This window comes from Nesoenas mayeri (genome assembly GCF_963082525.1).
Source record: "Nesoenas mayeri genome assembly, chromosome: 2".
NCBI classification, from domain to species: Eukaryota; Metazoa; Chordata; class Aves; order Columbiformes; family Columbidae; genus Nesoenas; species Nesoenas mayeri.
This window is the reverse complement of record NC_137543.1, coordinates 48,776,365-48,795,360: the sequence shown is the minus strand read 5'-3', so window position 1 is coordinate 48,795,360 and position 18,996 is coordinate 48,776,365. Positions and strand designations below refer to the sequence as shown.

The 18,996-nt window shown below is 40.6% G+C and overlaps 1 protein-coding gene across 1 annotated transcript in view; it reads right to left on the bottom strand.

The window, feature by feature from the left end:
• Positions 1–12,305: 12,305 nt before the first annotated feature.
• Positions 12,306–18,996, bottom strand: part of CHST9 (carbohydrate sulfotransferase 9) — a gene marked incomplete at its 5' end in the record, with an annotated part of 86,661 nt that continues 79,970 nt past the window's right edge. Inside the window, one exon of the mRNA XM_080340478.1 lies at positions 12,306–13,639. Within this exon, the coding sequence (XP_080196604.1) occupies positions 12,542–13,639 (1,098 nt within the window). The 3' untranslated portion in view covers positions 12,306–12,541. The remainder of the gene's footprint in view (positions 13,640–18,996) is intronic.

Below are 18,996 nucleotides of genomic sequence, written 5' to 3'. Positions count from 1 at the left end.
CCATCCCCTTGGCAGCTAATTCCCAAGGCTAATCATTTTTATCACCAAAAATGCTCTTTGTTTCTAAACTGAGTTTGTATGAATTTATCTGCCATATAGTAGTTATTATGCTGTTCTCTCCAAGACTAAAAAGCCTCTTGAATTTCTACTGTCTACCCATGAGGATACTTATATAAGGTGAGCAAGTCATCTCTTCATCATCCTTTTGATAAGCTAAGCAAACTGAGCTCTCCAAGACTCTCTCTCTAAAGAAATTTCTCTATTTTCTTTCAGCTCTTGTTTGTGCCTTCACAAATTTTACAAAATGCTTTTTAAAATGCATTTTTAATATAAGACTTCCAGCAGGCATATTCTGAAGTAAAAGCGTTTCTTGCTGTACACCTAGGAATCGAGTTAGGCCTTCTCACTGCAGCTTCGCACTGAGGAAGCATTCCTCCTTGCCTCTCCACAAGAATCCCTCAGTCCTTCTCGGAATACAGACCTCACTCTATAGGTAAGTGTCATGAGGATGCAGCCAGGCTCTTCTCTGTGACAACCAATGATAAGACAAGGGGCAATGGGTATAAAGTGGAGTCTCCTTCTCTGGAGACATTCAAAACTCGCTTGGACACATTCCTGTGTAACCTCATCCCGGCGTTCCTGCTCCGGCAGGGGGATTGGACTAGATGATCTTTTGAGGTCCCTTCCAATCCCTAACATTCTGTGACTCTGTGAAGTCTTGTTTCACTCCGAGACATGAAATTTTGCAGTCATTCTGCCTGATAGGGGTCATGCTGGAGAACGATCCAGTATTCTGTATTTGACCATTCTTTTCTCAGCCTTCTGATTTAAGTCATGTTCAAACTATACTGGCAATGATGCTATATTTACTTCCAGATTTGCTTACTGAGGAAAGCCCTAAAGCACATGAGGCCTCACAACGATCCCTTCAGATCCCTGTCAGCTGCTGCCATTACTACTCCCTTAACCACTTTCAGAGATCTGTCAGCCAGGTCTGAATCCCTTTACAGCTCCATGGCTAACAGACAGTGGTAATGCTTTAAACAAATGTCACTTGGTATTGTGGTAGAGTCTCTAGAAACACTTAAATGCATTGCTCTGTGCTCCTATCTTTGTCAGCCAATGTGTCATTTTAAAAATTAAATCTGTCCTGTGTTGTTGTTTTATTTTTCCTTTTTCCTTTTGTTTTTGTTTTTTGTTTGTTTTTGTTTGTTTTTGTTTTTGGCAAGGCTGAGGCTCAGTGGCATAGTATATTTGACATGTGCCCCAGTTCAAGCCATCTGCTGTATGTGATATAATGATAATATATATAATACTTAGATAGCTTCATAACCATAGGATTTATACACCTAGTGGAAATGTATGCCATGGATGTGCTTATGCAGCATGTTCTGAGACAGACAGTTTTGCTTCAGATCATTCAGGCTATCTTTGCAGATTACAATAGTAACTGTCTTCTTAATGCTATGTATTTTGTAGGGTTTTTCTTCCCTCTCAACATTAATACCTTATAAAAGCTAAAACCTCAGGCCATAGAAGTGAAGTTGTTGATCTTTTTTTCTATGCGAAGGTTCATCTTTCATTGAACTGAAAAGCAAGGTCTGACTATGAATATTTACAAGTTCAACCTCTTTCGTCCATGAGCTTCTAAAGAAAATCTGACAGCATGTTTTTCTTGACATCCTTTGTAGAATATTATTTTCATTTCTGACAGTTTTCTGTGTTAACAGCTTGAAAAAAAATAGATGAAGCCTAATAACTTGTGATACAGGTGCCACATTTTTACTGGACTAGGGGAAAGGCAATTGGAGTTATTCAGTCTCTTTTATGGTAGAAGCTCTACTGCTTTGGAGATTCTTGTGCTGGTTCAATAGTCAACAAAGATAGTGGAGGTTAATACAAAGAAACAAGCACCACTTGCTGTCATCTTCAGCTTTACTGACACCAGCTTATAGCTACTGCATGGATGGAGGGGTGGTTGATTGGTGAACATAAGAGAACTGATCAGTTCATAATGTTTTGTCTTCAGCTACTGAACACCAGTGACCATGTTCTGGGAGCATATGCAGCTGCAGAAAACACTCTTTCGAGGCCCATAGCTCTTGTCCAATATTCGCATGTACTGGCACCCCACAGGGTTGAAGAGTGAGTGGCAGATGCAATCTGCAAAGACTAGATGAAATCAAGAGCAGGGCCAGAGAGGTCCCCTGCTTTAGGCTACTTTCGCATCTCCTGTTTCTTTCTAAACAATGTTTTCTAATCTAACCTCCACAACTACCTTCCACGGGCACTTATAGATTGGCAAGCTGCTCTTTTGCAAAGCCAACTGAGAGGAAAAAAAGCTGCAAGATGTATGAATAATTAAAAACAATACCAAAAGACATTTATTCCAGAAGACTTTGGAGATAATAAATATTGTTTTTACTTGTTTGCAGACTTATGTATGCACAGCAACTAGTCTGAAACCTTCATGGCTTACGTCTTTAGACTCATCGGTCTTCTCTTTTCCTGCATCCATGCTTTGGACAGTCTGTAGACAGCCCTACTGTAAGTTGGTGTTTACAGTGGATTTTGTGAGTTTCATGGAGGGAACTATTTTTGTGAGGACAGGTATTGTATTAAATTAGTGTTTAAAAAGGAGGCAGATGTGGCTAATCATGCCTCTTCAGGGATACGAGCCAAAAATGTCTGATCCATGTTAAAAATAAATCTACCTTTGTAAGAACGCACACAGAGAAAGGGAGATTTCTGAGAGATCTGTGGTTTCATATGTCCCCTTTTGTATAAGTAAAACATCTACAATACCCATCTGATTTTCAGATTCACCCTGCACACTTGACTGACACGAGCACATTTTTCTTACCAGCAGCGTGGCAGAACCAACACGCCAGTGAAAGGGATTCTTTTCAGCTACACGCCTCACTGGCACTGTTATCGGTGAGGCTCCTGCTGCAATGTGGCTGGTCCTTGGGGTGTGGGAGGGGGCAGAAGACCACCCACCCTGGCCCTCAGTGTTGCAGGGTGGCATTTGCAGAATGGACTCTTTGAAAATGATTTCTGACTTGTAAACTGAACCTGTTTGGTGTGAAATGCACAGAAGGGTACTTCCATGCAGCCTCACAATGCAATTTTTGCTGTCCAGTTTCAGAAACTTTGTGATTCACCCTGATGCCAACTGCTTTGTCTCAAAGAGCTGATAGTGTACCTGAGAAATCGTAGATATTTCCAAGTTTCCAAGACTGTGAAGAGGCATAAAATGCATATGAAGTGTAGCAGTCTGCAGCCAGAAAACCACTTTTAAATTTTTATTATTCTATTCTATTCTATTCTATTCTATTCTATTCTATTCTATTCTATTCTATTCTATTCTATTCTATTCTATTCTATTCTATTCTATTCTATTCTATTCTATTCCATTCCATTCCATTCCATTCCATTCCATTCCATTCCATTCACTTTATTATTTTTTCTTTTCTCTTTTACTCAAGTGAGGATGCTCTAGTGAGTCTTGGAGGGTAAAACAATCACCCGGTTTACAGGCAAGTGTAATTTATTGGAAAAATTGAGAATTTAAGCCATATACAGAAAACAAAGCGAATGTAAATCAATATGGACCATAGTGTAGCCCAAATGTCAAACAATTGGAAAATGTGCCAGAGATTTCTAGCATGATCCAAAGCAAGGAATTTTTAGACAGGAGGCTGTCCTGATTAAATAATGAATAAATAAAATGCACATATTTCCCCACTGTTTCTTTGTGTGTTGGAGATGCTGAAAGTCCTAGACCATTTCAGAAGATTGGGCACACCATTGACTCTCTGGGGTTTTGTGATGAGGCCAAAAAGAAAAAGAAAAAAAAAAAAGGAGCCTGGGAAACTCTCTAACTGTCCAGTCTCAGTGTTTTGTTAGTGCGCCAAAATAAGAGGTCAGGGCATAATAGCACTAGAAAAGCTCACTTGCTGTAGATTTTACATAAGTTCCCAACTTCTCTCATTCAGTCTGTGCCTGGTTCTGCAACCAAGACAGCACAGAGAGCAGATTTTAGCTGTAGAGATGTCAGTGGGAAAGCTTGTTTTCCTTTGGTAAATTGCAATAAATTAAAGAAATGCCTCAGTGCTTGCAGGAATGGGGGATGGAAAGCAGAAGTGAAAACGCTAAAAAGAATATCTCAAAATGTCCTGAAATATTCCCTCTTCTTCTCCATGACTTGCTCAGAAAGGTATGAATTCAGCAAAGTAGCCTCTGCTGTTTCCCGTTAAAGTATTTTTAGGGATATCTCTTTACACTAAAATGCTGTTAGGCATAATTTCATAAGAATTGGTTTCTTCAACCACACTTAGGAGTCTCCCTTAGGGCCATCTACTTTTCAGAGGTGGCTCTTCTGCAGCTCCTGTTGATGTTTCTGGCAGCAGCAGTTGCTCAGCCCATTTGGAAAGTTTTGCCTGAAAGTTTTGCATGCTTCCTCTCACTGCTGGCTTGCGTATTGAGTAGTCTAATATCTGGGAATTTCAGTCTTAGCATCACTTTTAAGTAAAGCAAGGCAGAAAACAAATTGTGAGCCTGATTCTGCTTGGTAACAGCACTTCCATTAGGGGAGTTTCTGCGTGAAGAGGTGGCACAGTGTCCTGGACCCACTGTAGCAACTTGTCTGGAGAGAGCTGAAAAGATTCAGGGAGAAATGGGAGAAAGGAATTTGTTGGCAGCATCGCTGAGGCACAGAACAATTTTGTCTAACTTCAGTTCTGTGTTGGTGCTTTCCCTGCTATTCACAAGGACCTGCAGGGATCACGAGGATTTCAAGAAACATCATCCTCCCCCAGAGCTGAGCTTTTGATGTGCTGCAGTCTTAGGGTATTTCAATGAGAGACACAAAGCAGCAATTTCTTATTGGGCACTGTCACCTCCAGCCACAAATAACATCTCCCACTCTCATTAGAGGTTTTCCCTCTGTCTTTTTTGTTTGTTTGTTTTTGTTTTGCTTTGTTTCTATTTGTTTGTTTGTTTTTGTTTTGTTTTAAGAGAATAGCAGAAGTCACAGCAGAGGTGACAGCTGGTGTCTGTGTCTTGGAGTGCATTATAGGTGGTAACACCATAACTTCCTTGAAAGCAGAGAGATGCTGCAAATTCTTGCCAACTTCCCCCCATCTCAAGTTCCCCACCAAGGAACTTTCCTCCAAAACCCTTTGGCTGCACCCATGATCAGAAGCAGGTGCAGCTGCCTGAACTGCAGACCCATAGACCTGGCAGCATCCTGTGCCAGGCAAGCTAAAGAAGCAAAGAGAAAATCTGTGCAAGAAGTAAACTGGCAGTCCCTGCGAGCAGCCTAGGTTCATTTGGCGTAATGTCATAGCTCTGCAACACACTAATAAAACGTGTTTATACAGCTTACGATACCTTTGCGTATACAATGCTACCATATTAATTCTCTGCCATGGCCACAGATGACAACAGAGTTAATCTAAGTTCTGTTTATACATCCCAAGCCAACAAATGGGAACCCTCTTTCTTTAGAGAGTGTATATCGTATATCTGAATACACATTGAAAATCTTTAAAGTCAAATGCAGGACTTAAGCTAAGTAGCTTCCACTACCATTGTTGAGAAACATTTGGCTGAATGTTATGAGACTCACATATATACATTATGTGTGTGCACGTGCATTTATAAAACATGCATGGATTTATACATGCATTTGTGGAAGTTTGTAGGGAGAAAACTTCTATGTAGTTGAACTCAGCTCTCTGAACACACATTTTTTCTCAGAGGAATTACAACTCATAATCATTCAGAAAATGTAAAAATCTCTGTGTGTCTGCTTTTATCAAAAATGAGATAATTCAATAGGCAGATGCTAGTCTGCCTACATCTAGTTTTTATACCCAAGTAACTAGCTTGGGAAAATGAAACCTTTAGCATTTAATATCCTACTGACATGTATTTACAATCCACTGAGTGTTGATTTACATCTCTGTGTGCTGAAACACCCAGATAAACCTGCTCTTCACCTTATGTCTCAGAATGCTGTTTCTTGAATGCAAATTGTATGGGACACTTCACATTTACATATATTGGGAAATGAGCAGTATTGGGAGGTTTTCTGGAAACTGTGCTTTCTGGAAGGAATTTAAGGGAAAAAAAATCTGACATAGGAGGAATTTCTACATGAAAAGGACACAACAGATATGTGTGCACAGATGGTGAGTGACAGTACCATACTCTCAGGCGGGCTTATTAGTGCAGCCTCAGTGCCATGATAACATAGATGTGCTGGACTGGAGCTGAGTTATGTTTGACAGCTGAGGGTGAATCGACAATTGGTTGCACACATTTATGCTGACATACTTAAAGAGGGTGGGAAATTATATGTGAGGAAAGAGAGGAAAGGATGCAACAATTATATATATTAAAAAGAAAAAAATACTGTCGTGGCCTTGAGATTTTTCCTTTTCTTCTTATAGCGACTCTTTCCCCCCTTAAATGGGCTGATATTCACACCACTTTCTGAACACAAATAGAAGGAAGTAACACAGTCTGTATCAATACACTCTCCGTGTTATTAGAGTCATAGATAAAGTGGCTATGGCAGTAGGAAGGTCTCTACCAGATAGGTAAACTGGAGACTGCCACAAGGGCTGGCAGGACCCCAGGAAAGGAAGGCTGGGGGAACATGGCCTTGGGTACTGGGTTATGCAGCCCTGGTATTTGGGAGGGAGCAGGAGTTTGCATATATAGATGGGATCCATTGCTTCTGCAGAACCCTCCAGTTAAGCATTACTTTATTTAGGGCTACTGCACCAAGATAAAACAGTTTCTCTTTATTTGGGCTCAGAACAAAATGAGACAACAAGATTCTCACCCTGTGTGTGTGTGTGTCTGCTCTCCTCTGTACAAAAGGAACCGGAGGGGCACTTTGGTCTGGTCAGACAACCTGGCACTGTTTTTCTGCTGAGGCAGTGCCTGGGCAGGCTTGACAGATGCACAGTGTTTTGAAACAGAGCTTGCATTCTTAAGGCTGCCAACTGCTCAGAACGGAGCTGAATGATGCACATCTCGGCTGGAACAAAGCTGGGAAGTCCCTGGCTTCCTCTGAGCCGTTGGAAATGAAACATAAAGCAAGGGCGTAACTATCCTATGAGTTAAATTCCATACTAACACCTAATTTCTGAATGTGGCTATTTATCCACAGAGATCAATGATTTTAGCAGAAGCCATGTGATATAATTACCTTCCATTTACAGGACCACTTTACCAGTGGGGAAACTGAGGCAGAGAGCAATTCAAGTTTGTCCAACAAGCCTGTGAAGTTAGAGAACTTGGACAAGGATCTAGCTCTCTGAAGTCCAAGCCTGTTACTTCAGACACAAGCAGAACTACCTCTAATATATAAGAAATCTGTGAGACTCACTGTCATTTGCTACAGCATCAAGAGCTCAGCAGTTCTTTCCCAAAATAGGTATTTTTATGAATGTCAAATGTCATCTAAGGCATTCTCATTAAACTAAATAGTATGGCTGTTTCTCCTAGATGCCCACATACACACATTTTAGAAGGCAAATCAGTCCCTGGTATCTGGGGCTGTGGACAGATTCCCTTCACTGAGCCAGTCACTTGCAGTCCCTGGTACTCTGTGTTCCTGCCCTCTGAACTGTAAATGATATAGGACAAGTGCATCTCTATTTTTTATGAAGTGTAATAATTTATGGTCTGACTTCAGACATTAGGCTCCAAGGCCAGATTCATTTAGTTTTGAAAGCATCACAGCAGGTTACAGAGCTGATAAACTGGTATTAATATTACAGTTAAAAAGACTTATCTGATGTATTATTAGCCTGAAGGCACATACAACAAAGACTTTTATACATAACCTACATATGAAATACAAAGCTCTAGTAAAGTATTTTCCTCTCAGACTTTTGCAAAGTGTCATATTGTAATTTTCATTTAAATGTAAACTACATTTAAAATTAAAGTGGTGTTCTCCAATGACACATCACCAAGATAGAACAGCCTGAGGCAGGAGTAGCTCCAATAAATTTGGCCTTTTGGGGGAGTTGCACAAAAGGACATTTCAAGAGGATGTGCTATATTTGACTGCACTGTGGCTGTACACCTCTGACTTCCAGCAAGCAACAGTTTACCAGCAATTTTAGAAGAGATGGGCATAGTGGCTGTGTCTGAGATTTGCAAGCCAAATCCTACCTGCAAAAAGGAAGTTGCCTTACATTGACAAGTATGGCAGAATTTGAGAATGCACATGTATGTCGTTTAATTTATTTCTTATTTTAATTTATTTATTAATTAAAATTATTTTAACTTTGTTATTAAATAAAATAATTTTATTTTATTTAATACTGATTCATTTTGGAAGAAAGGCAAATATGGAACATTAGTTTCTAAAAATCAAGGTTTTGTTTCAGGAGGGAAGCACAACTGTCTGGTGTCTGGAAGAAAGAAATGAGCCAAGGGGTCACTCTTGTCTAGCTCCCATGGACTTGTTGTAATGCCTTTACAGCACATTTGACGTGCCCTGACAACTGACCTGCATTAGGGAAGTGCTTAGAGATCTTCAAATGAAGAAATGTTCATAACTAAAATGCATTTACTGTAATGAAGCCCTTTAAAAGAGGCTCTGCATGCCGCAGCTAATATCTAGTATAAGTGTAATTGCGCAGAATGTTGTGGAATGTCTTTTCATTCCTCTTCTGCATATGTTCAATATCATTTTCTGAGTAAAACTAACATCTGTGTTCAGTTGCAGAGGTGAGATTTTATACTAGTTATAGTGGATGACCTTCAGTTTTTGTTTTAGCCTCACAGTCTTACAAAATATAAACCAAGTTGCAGCCCAACCTCACACTTTGACCTTTTAAAATTTATTTTTAAAAATAGAGGTTATCTTTTCTGCTGCAAATTATGCCTTTATCTCTTATAATCCCATAAGTCAGATATCATAGTCCCACTTCAATTATGCTAAACTCTTATGTTAATTTTAAATCATGTAACTTAATTCCTGGCAAAGCAGGCTGGTGATTTTCAAAATGTGGTTAATGAGGCAAAATACAATCTAGATTCTGCTACTGAGATCATCTGAATCCCTTAGGTCACTGAAGATGACTATGGAGAGGCTCTTCTTTATAAAAGTCTGGGTTAGATTTTCAAGAAATGAATTTTTAAGTGCAGTTAGGGGCTATGAAATTTAAAGTTGAGCATGCAAAGAAGTTACTTTCACTAGAACCATAGAACAACAGTACGGCTGAAACAATTATGCTTTTGTGCACATACTTGCTTTAAAAGCCTTAAGTAGTGTCCTCCCCTTTCGAATCACAAATGCAAACCAGACCAGATTTTCAAGATGACAATCCAGGGACCTGATGTCTGTGTCCACAAAATTTGCATTGATGCAAATCAATGTCATTTTCCCCCTCATTTGCAGAAGCCAAACATTTGCTAATAACTCATTTCACCCCCGCGCGCCCCCCCGCCCGACTTGATTAAAACAATAGCCTTATCTAACACCACTTAGTAGATGAAATCTTATGAGACCGTAGTGCTTTTTCAATACAATTACATATTCCCCACCCCTGAATCTCTGTCATTCCCTGATCAGATGGGCTGCTCAAGCAAGCTCAAGGTGAAGCTTAAGTTCTTCAGAGGTTTTGTCATTTATTATTATTTATTTTTCTGAAATAAAGAATTCATACAAAATCCGTATATAAATTGGTCTCCATTCTTTATTAGCATGTTATTTGTTTTTTTTTTTTTCCTCCTGTGTTTTTTGGAAAATATTGGTACATGAGTAATTTTTTTTTTGTCTGTAAATTAACAATTAATTAACAAACATTCACAACAGAAAAGAAGAAGCAAATATATAGACATCCAAAGGCTGGTGTATGTTTATTGTTTATTTAACAGCTTCAGTGGCTTCCCTACAAGGCAAGAGAGATTAATTCAGGATTTGAGGTAAGAATCAATATGTACAAGAGCAGAGGATCTAGAGAACACCACTGCATATGTGGAAAAGATACTTTTTACACCAACGTCAAATCCAAGTGAAATCCAAGGCACTTTTCACATGATTTAAGGTGCTGGATGACAGAAAATCAAAACTCTGGCACAGGCTGCTCTTTAATGTCCTGATGCATAGTCCTACTTCAGAGCAACAGTCCTGAAAGAATTCAGAAAAGAAAAATAATGTTGAGTAAAGACATATGGAAACTCAAAACTAGCTGTTAACTGACATGGTGCGCAACTCTGGAGTGGCAGAGTACTGGTGTCCAGAATGACAGCAACTGCAAGGAACCACCTCTCCAACATGGTGCCCCTGGGGCTGAACTCTCATCTGTGTGGCCCCTGTGCTCCCCATGGCGCCCTGGGCAGAGACAGTGCAGCTCTGGTGCTCCCTGCTCTGGGATGGAGCCCACAGGAAAATCAGGAGGGATTTCTGCCAGGGGAGGTGGGAGTTGGACACCATCTTGAGTCTAAAGGGGGAGATTTAGGGACACATTGTTCCCTGAGGAAAGGCACGCATCAGGGCGTTTCAATGGCTAGATATCCTGTCCCAGACATCCCAGACACTTCTGATGTTAACATGTATGTGCCTGTCTAGGCACAACAGCTCATGAAAGTAACAGTGCGGGCATTTACCTGTCCAAGAAATCGCTGCATCTCCTTGTCAGTGCTGAACACCTGCACCTCTCCACACCTTATGGCGATGATGGCTCGTAGGCTTTTTCCTCCTCCTCTTCTTTGCTCCATGGCCCCAGGGAACAGGCTGACTTCAGCTATGGGTGCTTCTAGTCATATACAGCACAACCTCTGACTTGGCCTGATATGTTCTTACCTTTCCCCCTTGGAGCAGCTCACCCTGCCCCAGGGAGAGACATGCAGAACCTGCTTAGTTACACACTGGCACTGTGGTGGCTAGAGGTGACATTTTTCCTCTTCTGAGGAGAAAACTGATGGAGAAACAAGCAGTAAAGATACATAGGAAACAGTCTCTCATTCCAGCAGGGACTCACAATTACTCCTGTGGAAGGACTGAAGCTGTACATTTGCCTGAGATGAGGGAAAGGATAGCAACAGCACTAGTCATGAGCAGTGGTTCAGAACAGAGAAGGACATTTTATTTGCATCAGTTTTCCACCAGGCTTTTTCTTTATTCTGCGACTTATTGTATCAAGATGCTGGAGCAAGGTGTCCCAAACCATTCCAGGAAGCAAAGAATAGGTGTAATCTTTATTTTGGAAGGGCACAGGCATTTCTCCCTATCCATTTTGCAGAGGTTTCTCTGCCTCCTGGGATGCTCTGGCTACCCATCCTACACCATGTTCAGCTGTGGTTGCAAGAGTGACCGCATGCATTGGTCAGACAGCACCAGAGGGAGGAGGCCAGAGAAGAGAAGGTACCTTTTCTTTTTATCACCAGGGCTCTGGGTCTGTGGACACAACTGCCTTTAGGATGAATCACCAATACGCAACCCACCCATGGGGTTTTCTGGCTGCTGACAAGGCAGGAAGGACAGCAAAACACAGGTGACTTCAGGAAGCACTGGGGACAAAACCAGCCTATGAGTTTGGGATGCGATGGGCATACACACCACCTGTGCAACAAACTGCCAGGAGCTGGACTGGTGATCGGACACTGGCAGACCAAGAGTGGTCACAGCAGTTGCTTCTCAGTACAGACCTCATAATGTGCCATAGCTACCATCATAAGACTTTGGCCCACCAGGAAAGGTGAAGACTATGTTGAATATTGGGACCACAGTGTGCATTATGTGGTTGACTCCCTGTAAATTAAAATGCTGATTTTAATGTATGAAGCAATTCTCTGAAAGGAGGGTCACGTTTGTCATTTCTAGTGTAATGATAAAAAACAGAGTTGTGGATCATGACTTCATATCACAGACTGAAATTTACTCTGAATAATATAGAACTATGAATAATATTCTGTTGAGCATAGTTTTATGCATCTGTATTCAAAAGCATCCTTCAATAAAAACCAATTAGGTCTAAAACCAGCTACAGTCTCATGATAATCATCAAACAACCAAACCTTGCAACTGAGAATAATGCAAATGTTTTAGAAAATTAGCCAATGCTTCTTTATTAATAAAAAGTGACAGAAAGTAAAAAATACATTCAAAAATAGTTTTGAAAACAATTTCTAAAGCAGACACACAGAAAAAAGAATCATGCTACTCTGAATGCTTTTTTCTTAAACCATTAAAAGAACATTAGGTAAGCTAATGCAACAGCTGGCTGTGCTACCACTTCCACAGTATAATCCATAATGGTAAAAGCAGCTTTTTCAGGCATTTTAGTGCAATTTATGCTGTTTACAGGTCTTTTTTTTTTTTTTTTTGGTGCATTCTCCTATAATTTAATGTCAATTGATGTCACTCTAGCTTATAAAATAATCCTCCAAGTCAGGAAAACTCCACTTAACAGTAACTTTGTTTCCTTTCAGGGCTAATATCAAAGTAGTTGTTTTGAATTCCAAAATCATAAATATCTAATAGAAGCTTGAAGCTATTCTGGTGCTATACAGTTGATGAGGTATAATTGAACATTAAGTAATCCAAGTAATAGAAGTCATAGGTCAACTGTCTCTCCTCCTCAGACAATTCCTTTAAGTATTCCCTCACTACTTCTGCACTTGTCCTCTTATCAGAGGAATGTCTGTCTTTGAATTTAGGAAACTTCAGCTCAGCTGGAGCACCTACCAGCCGCAAAAAGTAATTAGCATCTTCTTCCAGGGTTTCAAACTTTCCTATAAAATCATAGTTGATGAGGCAGGGATAGCAGAGCTTACTGACTTGCTCCCAGTGAATGTCCATTCCTACTGGGCGATGGGAATCTAACAAATATTGGATAAACTCCTTGAACTTAACCCCTGATCCTGTTTTCAGTGCCTCTTCATTTGCATTGGGTCTATACTTCTTAATTATTGCCTTCCCAAATACTGGATGGTAATAGATGTTTGGATGTTCAAACTTATCCCTGAAGGCAGATACCAGTCTTTCCATGGGATCACGTACAAATATAATCTTGGTGTATGTGTCCAAGCGTGTGTATATCCCTTTTAGGTCATAACTGTCCAGTTTCCTTAGATGCTTTCCATAGTGCACATCGTCATGGGAAATGTTGTGTGCTGAAGCAGCGAGTCCATTGAGAACCATGAGGACCCTTTTCCAATTGGAGCAGCCTGCTTTGGGTACTTCGCAGTACAGGACCTTATGCCTGTCCTCCACGTAAATTCTTGACACGAGGTGCACGAGGTGGGTTCGCAGCTTCTTTCTGCTGTTGTATTTCTTACAGAAGTCATGCAGGAATGACCTGCGCTTTTCCTGGGTGTTCTCCACGTCTTTCCACTCATCACCCTTGACTAATGACTTGTTTAAAGGACGCAGCTCAGGAGGTAAATATGCTCCTCTGAACTGGCTGAGAGGTGACCCACTCATCTTCTGCTGGTCGGACAGTTGGCTCACCAGGGAGGCAGCCACCACACTGAAAGGGTCAGCTTTGCCCTGCCAGTGTTTGACACCCGAGACGGCCATCTCGTGCTTACTGAGGCCAGGAGGAGCAATCCTGCTCCATGCTGCTCTCCTCGGCGTCCCTGGAGGTGGGAACGTGAAATCCTGCAAACATGAAAAGAAGCAGAGCTTACAATGCAGCGGCAGCTCAGCCCAGCCTGCTCCCAACAGCAGGAAGGGCTGTGGTGTGCATTTGCGACCAAGCCCCGGTTAATACTACAAAATCTCTTCTGAAGCACTTGATCGGTACATCTAATTTAGCAAGAAGCTAGGCTAATTACTTAAATACATGCTTCTGAAACTGACTTGCTAGTGCACAGTAGGTCTTCCTACAAAAGTAAACAGCTTAAACTACACTTTATAAGAAATAAGAGGAGGTCATACAGGTAGGCTGATAGTCCTGGTAGGGGTGGCCAGGTGCTTTCCTCCACCAAACACATTTTCCCCTGAGACAGCACTGGTTGAGTTGCATGGCTGCTAACAGCTCTCCAGAGTGCACTGGCAGGGTCGCACTAACAGCTGCTACATCTGCTGCCGTCACTGTGACCTGAAGCAGGCCTTGTCCCCCAGTGGCTGCAAGGTCAGCACTGGAGGCAGTGGACCAACCTGGGGCTCCCAAATAGCTGATGTCAGCAGGCTGGGGTGGGGTGTAGTGACAGATGAAATCCCCCCTCTAAAAAAGTCCAGTTCCTGTCCCCCTACAGATAGATCATGGAAGTGGGATGCATGGGACTGCAGGTAAATAAGGGTGTTTGCAACACAGGTGCCTGCACCTGGGTGAGCTGCTTTCACAGCTCATAAGGCAAAATGTGTGCCTTTAGAGCCTATTCCATCTGAGTTATTTAAACATCAACATTAACGACATCAACTAACTAAACATCAACTAGTGACCCTGTAAAGAATGTGAAAAGATGAGACTTTCCTCCCAAACATCTCTTTTGATGTCCCCAGCCATGGTGCAATCCACAAGCTGCAGCAATGGCAAAGCTCGGATTGGTGTTTGCCAACAAATTCTTCAGGGCCTTGTATCATGCAAGTTGACTGGGGAGTTTATTGCACTTCCACTATTTCTGCTCTCCCATTCCTGAGTGGATTCTCATGTGTCTACTAAGGCTTGTAGATTTTCTTCTCCTGTCTGTAGGCAAGCCTGCTGCATTGGGACATCTATACAACTGCCCATTTTTATCGCACTGCTGGAGAGAGGGGGATGCTGGTCAACAGGTTTTTAAACATCCTGTTACAAATACCAGATAGCTAAACAGTTAGACAGACACACATGCACAGATTGCCTGACTGCTTTAATAAGTCTAACTTTTTTTGAAACCTACATGAAAAGAGTGTTCTGCCATAAACAGATTAAACATTTACTGGAAAGTTGATTTGTGGACTGGCAGACCATAAGTGTGGATTTGGGGGGATGGGAAAGTTCATAGGCCGACTCAAATAAGGCTGTTAACAATTCAGAGGAACAACGTAAGAAACAGTAATGCATGGAACACATTTTGAACTCCAGTGTGAAATAAAGCCTACAGAAAAACAAACAGTTCCAAGAAAAGTTAGCCTATTTTGCAGTGTAATAATTTCCAATGACAAAAACAAAACTGGGCGATCAGGATATTCTGTATTGCTGCAAACCACTGATGATCAGGTCTTTGTTTTCAGTGAACTGAGTAAAATGATTTCTGTACTGGTGAAAGCAAATAAAAGAACAGAGCCATGCAGGACTTGTGTATCTGAGAGAGGTCCTGTTGGTGTTTTCAGAGATGCAAAAAGATACTTGAATTCTTTCAGTTTGACATAGTCAGTTTACATATATATATATATATATATATATATATATATATAAATATAAATTCCATTGTCTGATACTTCATTCTTTAAAGCAAATGAAACACATGTTCCTAGGGAGTTATTCTTTCTGTCCTAGGGACAAAGGGATTCAGGAGCATAGTTAGTGTGTAATAACAGAAGATAGGAATAGCAGTAAAATGGGATGACTATGAGCCTATTGGGAATTTCAGCATCGCAGTGAACGATGACTTACAAGTGTTACTGCAGAATCACAGACTTACAAATAAATTAAATATTTTGACCTTAAAAAGAAAACCCAGAACTTATAAAGGTGGAAATGAAAAATAGGGGATACAAATAAAGCCACCACTCAATACCAGGCTCAAGAGAAGCAGGAATAAAGTTATACTACAATACTAAAGTAACCAACGACTGCAAAGGCATTGGTGCAGCTCTGGAGAATTTTATAATTTAGAAGACAGTCTCCAGTGATATGTGACTGTACTGGTGTTCCTCATTGCAGAGAAAATTCAAGAGAGGGCAGCAGTACCTCATGACTTCCTGTGGTATGTAGTCTGAATTTAGCAATCTATTTCAGGAGATATTTCAATGCAAAGATGCTTGAACCATCTGAATTTCAAACCAAAGCCACTAAAATGAGCCCCACATTTCAGAGGAAAGTTCAGCCTTCGGAACTCAGCCTGCCATCCTGAACTAGTAGAAGATGCTTCAGTTCTATGAGTGCAGGAGGGAAAAGGACAGACTGAAACATGTGTGGTCTTGGCTTTGTTTCATTTCAAACAGTCCGCCTGGGATCCAGGGCCAACCTCAGGGTATAACCCAAGGAGACACCAGAAGAGGATTGCATTTTAGTCTCAGAAACTGAGTGCAGCTGTAGGAACCACTACTGAAGGATTTTTCATGGGATTAAAGACTACGGAAAATGATGGGCAGAACTACTCAGACAAAACTCAAGTAACACCCTGAAGGAGCAATGTACACTGGGATTTGCGTGAAAGGGGCTCTCTCCAAGTTAGATGAGACAAAAGAAGAAAGAATCTATCAGGGGAAAAAAGCGCCCCAAACAAAAGGAAAAGGAAAAATAACCAAAAGACCTAGGGAAAAAGCAATGACATGGGAAGTTCTGAGGACAAAAGATTTATCTAAATACATAAAACACTATTTGTTGCTTCCCCTCTTCACTTCCTATTGCCATTAAGACACATATCCTGTAGTGAACATGACAGTATTGGTTAATACATTTTATTAGAAGCTCCATGAAGGATAGTATGCTTGCACTAAATGCTGGCTGTAACTTCCTATATCTAAGAATTGGAATGGATAGTGATGATTTTCAAAGGCATAAATGGCTGTTCCATTTCCATGGAAGTTTTCCAACTCAAAAAAAGAAAAAAAAGAGACTAAACCCTCCTCTACACCTGCCCGGGTAATTAGGTTAGTGTCTTGAAAAAGTGAGATGAATGAAAGGATTAATCAAGCTTTCCATTTGATGAGAAACTTTCAATGTCAAAGTTTTCTGGGAAACTAACAGAAATTGCTGAATAGATAATGCTGTATTTCTTAAGCGAAGCTACTTAACAGTCTGGTGTATTTAGCTGCTACCACTCTTGTGTGCATGAGAGAGCTGAAAGCCACCCATTCTGAAAGGGCTTTAATGTTTGATGATACTAGTATCACACAATGTGAGGCATCTTCTTTGGTTTCCTTTTGGTGTCAGTGACTTCGATGCCCATTTTATGACACTTAAAAGACCTGAATGTGTTATGTTGTTTTTTTCACAGCAGGAAAAGGAAAAGAAGAAACTTGCAAAAGCAATAAACGTTTTGTTTTGTTTTGTTTTTTAATTGTCTATTATATCTAAGCTCCCAACAGTTCACCCCAAAAGCTGCTGAGCACCATTATTTTGGAAAACACTTGAATATACACCAAACAACAGATAGCATATGAGTAATCCCATATTAGTCACTAACTTTGGATCCAGATCTTCCCATGCAAACAGTCCTACCAAACTCCTTGAGACCAGTGACCACATCCAGTGATAGCCACTCATGGCTTTCCAAAGAGCTGCTAAGTCTGGGAACCAGCTGCATAGTCACCTTGGACAGACTCAAGGCTGTCCTTGAGACATGCTGACAACCTATGCAGCAGCTTGTATGCATTTCATATGAGAATAAAAATCCAGTGGAGGTTACTGGCACCCTTGCCAGTAAACATGCAGAGTGCCTTGTTCTCTCTTTGCATTAACATATTTGAAAGGAAGGTAAGAAATGGTGCTGAGTCCAGTTTAGGAGAGTATGTGCATTGCCCCTGTCTCCCTTTAGCTAGGCAGGAACTGAAAAGACATTTAAAAATTAGTTTAAATACAAGCAAAAATAGAATTTAACTGAGTGCTAGTGTGGTGTTTGGCTACTGGCAGGCAACTCAGTAAAGCTGCTGAAATTAAAAGCATTTTTGAGTCATTAATGGGTTCATTTTTTTTTTTTTAAATTTTTTTTTTTTTTTTTTTTCCCCTCTGGAGATTTCCTGCTCCTCCCCCATCCACAAAATGATTTCTCCTCACTATAAAAATAAGTAGCCAATACCTTATTTTATGCACATGGAAGCTGTCCTTTCCTTTAATACCTTTAGAAGCCACTGGAGTAGAAGAGATTGACTACTGCCAAGAATGGCTAAGACTCATCCAATTAGGCTTTGTGGTGGTTTTACAATGCACAGGTGGCATCTCATCTAGACAGTTTGCAATTAGAGCAACCCACCATGCAAAAAGATAATGATGTATTGGAAAGGATGGTATTCCAGGGCTGATTTACAAAGATTTAATGGCCTGCAGTGCAGACAGTGCTGTGTTTCCTAAATGCTTTAGTGTTGGATCTTCATTTTTCTTAACAAGACTAATAAAAGTAAGTGAGCCCAACTGAAAATGTTGGAGAAAGAATAGTGGAGAAAAGAAATATTCTGTTTTATCATGGCTTTCTGTGAAAGACATGCTGGGAGTATATTGCATCTTCACTTACATCCCAGTCCTTTAGTACAAGACGTGTTTGGCAGTGCCAAAGTTCAGCATGAACTGAGCGCACTAGATACTTTATTTCACTGTGTAAACGTGTTTCTTTACATTGCTTCTTACATGGGGATGGTGTCATAACAATCATATAAATTCAGGACCTTGCTTTTTTTTTCCCTAAGATCTCTCTATAGAAAACAGACAGAGAAAGGGTTTTCTGAGACAAGGCTCATTTTCTGATTCACTATTTGACTCCGTATTGATAAAGGGAGGACATGGAGATCAGCCACTTAATTTAGGTATTTAGATGAAGGCAACTTGAATATTGGAGGGCTATAAAAGAAACATCCTCTTACTTGTAGGTATGTGTGAGTCTTTGAAAAGATACATAGTTTCAGCCTAAACTTAATTTGCTTAAAATATCAAGTTTTTCAAAACATTGAAAATAATTGGACACAGTTAGAAGGATTTCCTCAGTGGATGTCCATGATTGTGGCAGATGGCTTGGAACTGATATGTAGTAGAAATATGAGAAAAAGTTTGGATGACTCCTATCTTCAGCAAGACAGTGAAGCCTGAAGCTATTGCGACCTCACTTGAGCTGTAAAAACATGTAGAACTATACTTACATGTGTATGTGCAAGTT